This window comes from Podarcis gaigeae (assembly GCF_964106915.1).
Source record: "Podarcis gaigeae genome assembly, chromosome: 6".
NCBI classification, from domain to species: Eukaryota; Metazoa; Chordata; class Lepidosauria; order Squamata; family Lacertidae; genus Podarcis; species Podarcis gaigeae.
The window spans coordinates 8993203-8999527 of record NC_139682.1 but is presented as its reverse complement, the minus strand read 5'-3'; the positions used below and the strand labels follow the sequence as shown (position 1 = coordinate 8999527).

General features: G+C 48.8%; 1 protein-coding gene across 1 annotated transcript; it reads right to left on the bottom strand.

Moving 5' to 3' along the window:
• Positions 1-1644: 1644 nt before the first annotated feature.
• BHLHE23 (basic helix-loop-helix family member e23) lies at positions 1645-4021 on the bottom strand. Its single transcript, XM_083744727.1, has one exon. It carries the CDS (start codon positions 3226-3228, stop codon positions 2485-2487), a length of 744 nt encoding a protein of 247 aa, XP_083600853.1. The 5' UTR covers positions 3229-4021; the 3' UTR covers positions 1645-2484.
• Positions 4022-6325: the final 2304 nt, after the last annotated feature.

Below are 6325 nucleotides of genomic sequence, written 5' to 3'. Positions count from 1 at the left end.
AACTATGGTATTTCAAGTAAAGGAACAAAAATACAGTTGCCTTGAGCTGTATTGATTAGGGAGACCGTCCCTTTAAATGAACTAGATCAAGTCTAAGGCTGCAAGTCTGGGAGAAAGATTCACTGAATTCAACACAAATCAGTGTGCACAAGACTGCAAGTGTAGGCTGGGCAGCGTATCTAGGTAAGCAGCCCAATCTACAGGCTTCATTCATGACTGTTGGTTAAACAAATTGCAGATACAACAGAGTTGCAAGGAAATGCAGCCTTTCCAGCAATATGCACTGTAACAAGATCATTGGTCCCCATGCGCAAAAACCTGTTTTGCACAGCTGATGGCGCAACTTTAGCTGTGCAAGGCTTGCTCTTCCCCACACGGAACTGCATAATCTTTTCCTGCCTTCCCTCCTGTAGGCCACTGGATCGTTCTCTTAAGACACTGGACACCACCTCGTTGGTTTTCATTTCCTTAAAATCCAAATCCATCTCCCTTTTCCTCCACGTACCCTGCAGCTTCCAGGAGGAAGAACTTGCTGGTCATCTGTGCCGATCCATCAAGTTCAATGCTCACTTCTGTTTCATTCTCAGTTGCAACGGGGTGGGGTTGGGGAGGTAAATAAGCAGTGCTTCTCACTCGGACACAACTTGACCCAAAGTCCAATCACTGTTGATTTCCAATGGACAAAGGTCACACAAATGTACTTACGTTGGATTTCTGAGGTTTGTAGGTTGTACAGCTGTGGAAGATTAAAGATCTTGAATGCAGAGAGAAACCGATTTTTTTAAAAAAACATATATACTCAAATGTTAAACATACTTACTTAGAAGGATGCTCCATAGATTTCAGTGCAACGTTTCTGAATAAGGGTGCAGAGCTAAGATAAGCACATTAGCTAAAAACTTCAGTGGGACTTACTGCTGAGTAAGAACATAGGAAGCTGTCTTTTACTGAGTCCATCTAGTTCAGTTTTGTCTCTACACTGGCTGGCAGAAGTGCTTCAGGGTTTTGGGCAGAGATCTCTCCCTGCCCTACCTGGTGAAGCTGGGGATTGAACCTGGAAACTTCTACATGCACAGCAGGTGTGCTGCCAGGGACCTGTGGACCCTTCCCATGCAAAGGAACAGGGGGTTAAGAATCCTCAGTCCCCCCTACCCACACCCCCTAAATCTGGCCCACCCCAATTCCAAATATATTTTCCTTGCAATAAAACTTCCCTTAAAATCAGCAATACCTACTACCAACCTCCAGGAAAAAAATTGCTTCCTACGGGCACAATCCAAATTTATGCAATCACACAGACAATTTTACATGACTGTTCACTCAAGAGGCGGCCAGTCTTCCACAGTTCAATGGGAGTTACTTGGGTGTAAGCATGCACAGGTATAATTTTCTTCATTTTCAGTGGAAGAATCAACTCTTCGTTTTAATTGTCTCCCACTGAAATCAACAAGAGGGCTTAAATCTGGCCAGGTTATGCCCTTGGTATTTAGGAAGACGGTGGAAGATTTACTCAGTTCAATGCCATCCATGTCTCTTTTTAGGATTGGTTTGCTTAGCAAACTGACCTTCTGAGAGATTTAGGACAGAACCCAAGTTAGTTGATGTCCTTTTTATTTATTATAAATACATATAAATAAGCTCAATGAATTTTTAGTTTCCTTGTTTACCAAGATGTGTGGCCGACTTTGAAAAGTGGTCCTGCCAAAGCTCAGAAACAGGCAAAAAAGAGAAAGAGCGAAAGAGCGAGAGACAGAGAGCAGGCAACAGCGTACAATAGAAAGACTGTAGTCAAAAGTCCAAGAATGGGTTCAATGCTTAAAAATATGTGTGTGTATATATAAATAAGTTGACCAACCCATTAAGAAGCGTTCTTGAATTTCACAAGCGGCACCCAAAATGAAAATGGAAAAAAGAAAGAAAGAAAGATCAGGTGTCATTTGAATGTTTGATTGTACAGATACTGCCAATTATAGCTGGAGGATATTTTCCATTTTTAGTAACTTTTGCATTCTGTAAACATTGCATAGTTTGTACACAAGTCGGTTCATTCCAGAGAGACTCTCACTGCAGTTTCCTTTCCAAAACCTCCCCTTCTCTTTTACTCTAGGTATAGAGACATATTTCAAAGCCTGGTTTAAGGCAGCCTGAAAACGAGAATAATAATAATAGTAGTAGCAACAAAAAGTTATGCACAAAATTAATCCGTGACAGATCTGAGAGAGGAAAGGGGAAAAAAATCTACAGAGAGTTTGGGGAAGAAGGTGAAATGGTTAAACCATGGTTTGCGTGTGTGCATGGAGAGGTGAGGAAGGAGAATCCGGATTATTTTCACAGGGGAGACGATGGAAAGCAAAAGAAGCCGGGAAAACAGCTGAAAGCAAAACAATTGCAACTTAACTGATGGCAAGAAGGCGGGGCTGATGGAGTGAAAAGGGGAGTCGGTGGGGTTTTTTTTGGAGTTTGTTCTAAGGTCCAACGGCTACATCAAGGTTTTTCGTTGCAGTGTTTGCAAAGGCCAGAGGTGGCCCCGGGGAAGGCAGTGCATTTCTCGGGGCAGCTGGTCAAAGCAGCGCCCGTGAAAGGGTAGACGGCGGCCGACTGTCCGAAGGGGGCCAGCGCGGCCGGGATGGGCGTGCTGAGCGTCTGGCCTTGGTTGAGGTAGGCCACGAGGCGCCGCATCTCTTCCAGGGCCTGCGCCTGCATCAGGATGTAGTTTTTGGCCAGGAGGAGCGTGGCGATTTTGGAGAGCTTGCGCACCGACGGGCTGTGCGCGTAAGGGATGACGGAGCGCAGGCCGTCTAGGGCGTCGTTCAGGTCGTGCATCCTGCGCCGCTCGCGGGCGTTGATGCTGAGGCGCAGCGAGCGCTGCTCCTTGGGCTTCTTGGTCCCCCCGAGGGCACCGGGCGCCTTCAGCTTGCCGTCGCGCTCAAACGCCGGGCTGCCCTCCTTGGCGCCGTCGAAGGCGTCCTCCTCGTCGCAGCTCTGCTCTCCGCTGCTCTCCGCCGACTTCCCCAGCTGCGCGGCATGGAAGTCCAGGCCGCCCGCGCCGCCGGGGTACCCGCGCCCGGCCTCGCCGCCTCGCACGGCGCCGTAGGCGAACGCCGTCTGATTGTAGCTCTGCGCCAGAGCCAGGTACGACTCTCCGCCCAAGGACTTGAGTTCGGCCATGGCTTTCTCCGGCAGCTCCGCCGAGCCGGCGAAGAGCTGCGCGCCCGGAGCCACGCTCATCGGCGCCGCCGCCCGTCGGAGCTCTCTCCACAGCGCCGAGCCGGCCGGGGACCGGAGGGAAGCTACGTGCGCCCCTTTGCGCGAAGAAGAAGAGCAGGAGGGTGCCCGCTTTGCTCCGCTCGGAGCCCCGCGGCCCTCTTACGGGACCCCGGGGCGTGCGCTCTTGCGCCGGGATGGGCGAAGAAGACGTGCGCCCCCTTCGCTTTTCCGTGCCTCACCTCGGGGCAGGGAGAGTCCTGCACGCCCCTTCCAGGGCTGGCTTTGTGCCCCACTCGAGGATCGTCTAGGTGCTGAGGTCTTCTCCCGGGATCGGGTGCTGATCGCCTTTGTAATCTGTGCGCACCGCTCCTGCGCTCCGGACGCGCGCTTCCCTCTTCCTTCCTGCTGCCGTCTGGGATCCGGAGCCGGGGGCTTCGCGGCGCTCTCGCTTCGCCCGATTCCCTCTTGGATCCAAACCAGAGTGTTTGGGTGGTTGCTGCGGGAGTGGGGTGTTTCTCTCCGCTTCGCCTCCCCACTTCTCTGCCTAGCTTGGGGCGGCGGCGGCGGCGGCTGGTCGCGCTTTCTGCTGTCCCTCTCCTAGCAGAGAGAAAGGTTGGTGCTGTTGTATGCGCTCGCTCGTTCCGGAGCCAGCTGGCACCGCGCGGTGCCCTGGCCGGGGGCGGGATATTAATCATTGCCCAAGTTGCCCATTATATGGCAGCGAGGGGCCCGCCGGGACTCAGCAGCCGTCCAATCAGAGCGATCTGCTTAATTAATGGCATTTTAAAATCTTCAGGAAAAGAGAAGGCAAAAGTGCCTGGTCAAGGAGGAGTGCCATTTAGCCGCATCCCAGAAACTGAAGACTCGCCTTCCTTGCGCTAAGCAGGAACCACCCTGTCTCGGTGGAGAATTGCGACCTGCAGCCAAGAGCTTTCCTGAGCTTTTTTTTTGTTTATTTACTGTATTTCTTTAAATACTCTACAGCTTAATTAGAATTACAAACCCAGGTAGCATTTTACTGGCCTGGTCAGTGAACCCATGATCTCTTTTTAGGTAGAAGAAGAAGAAGAAGAGTTTGGATTTGATATCCCGCCTTTCACTCCCTTTAAGGAGTCTCAAAGCGGCTAACATTCTCCTTTCCCTTCCTCCCCCACAACAAACACTCTGTGAGGTGAGTGGGGCTGAGAGACTGCAGAGAAGTGTGACTTGGCCCAAGGTCACCCAGCAGCTGCATGTGGAGGAGCGGAGACCCGAACCCGGTTCCCCAGATTACGAGACTACCGCTCTTAACCACTACACCACACTACCACACTAGGTAAACTAGTATAGGAATATGAATAACAGAACAGTGGAATTGGGACCCCAAGAGTCATCCAGTCCAACCCATTGCAATGCAGGAATTTCACTAAAGCATCCATGACAGATGGCCATCCAGCTTCTCTGCTTAAAAACCTCCAAGGAAGGAGAGTCCATAACATCCTGAGGGAGATCCTTCCACTGTCCAACAGTTCTTAGTGTCAGAAAGTCCTTCCTGATGTTTAGTCAGGTCTTGTAACTTGAAGCCATTGGTTCAAGTCCTTCCCTCCAGAGCAGGAGAAAACAAACTTACTCTCTCTTCCATGTGACAGCCCTTCTGGTGTTTGAAGATGGGTTTAATCTCTGTCTTCTCTTATCCAAGCTAAACATAGCCAACTCTCTCAAACATTCCTCATAAGGCTTGGTTTTCAAATCCTTAATCATTTGGGTTGCTCTCCTTTGCACACATTCCAGCTTGTCAATATCCTAACAACAACAACAACAACAACTCTGGGCAGCTTCCCACACACATAAAAACATAATAAAGCATCAAACATTAAAAACCTCCCAACAGAGAGCTGTCTTCAGATGTCTTCTAAAAGTTGTATAGGTATTTATCTCCTTGATATCTATGGTAGGGTCTTCCACAAGGTGTGTGCCACTACCGAAAAGGCCCTCTGCTTAGTTCCCTGTAACTTCACTTCTCGCAGTGAAGGAACCACCAGAAGACCCTCAGAGCTGGACCTCAGTGTCTGGGCTGAATGATGGGAGAGGAGACAGTTGCCAAAGCTGTTTAGGGCTTTAGAGGTCAGAACCAACACTTTGAATTGGGCTTGGAAATGTACTGGGAGTCAATGTAGGTCTTTCAGGACCGGTGTTATATGTGTTGGAGATAAGCAGTGTCCAGTGCACAGCGGAATGATGAAAAGTACGTGCCAACATGCTCTATATTACTTTATTTACACTTCAAAGCTGGTAATTTACAGAAAAACATCTTCCCTCTGCCGGAGCAGAGAAAGGCATCCTCTCTCCTCTAAAGCACGGAGAGAATCACACTGAACTGCAAAGAACAGTGAAAAACAGGAAACCAGTGTACGTCACATCCAGTCTCCTTTCCCGTGAGAAAACCCAACAGCACTTGACTGTGGAATGTAAACATTGTCTTGTGACAAGCACTTCGCTGCTCAGTGAAGGAAGCAGAAACCAACATCCTCCCCCTTTCTGTGAACATCACTGGGCAGCGTGTTCGTACAATATCAGTACAAACCCAACTTCTGCACATAGGTACAGTGTTGATCCCTTGATACAATCTTGGACAATACATCAGCAGGAATTTCATTACCTGGCATATAGGACACAGTTACGAGTCCCTTCTGAATACGTTCCCTAGCATGTTGCAACTTCAATTGCAAGTGCTTCGTGCTTTGCTTACAACCTTCAGAATTCAGCAAAGCCAAACATGCTTTGTTGTCTTGGTAAACCTGGATTGGACATTTGACAGGAATTTTCATGTCTTTGCACAATTGTAACAACCATTCACAATCCTTAAGTGAATAAGACAGTGCATTCAGTTCAGCTTCACAAGTACTTAAGCTAACTGTTGTTTGCTTCTTGCATGACCAATCAAATAGACCCTGATTGTACTTATAGCAAACTCCAGACGTACTTTTCCTGTCTGTAGTGTCACTTCCAAAACTTGCATCTGCAAATATCTCAAGACCACCAGACTTCTGATTGTTAAATCTCAGTCTGTAATGCATAGTGCCTTTCAAATACCGCGCTATGCGTTTCAGAGCTTTCCAATCCTTAACAGTAGGATTGT

What these genes read in the sequence shown, in the direction of transcription:
- BHLHE23 (XM_083744727.1), bottom strand. Translation starts at nt 3,228, where the DNA reads ATGAGCGTGGCTCCGGGCGCGCAGCTCTTCGCCGGCTCGGCGGAGCTG.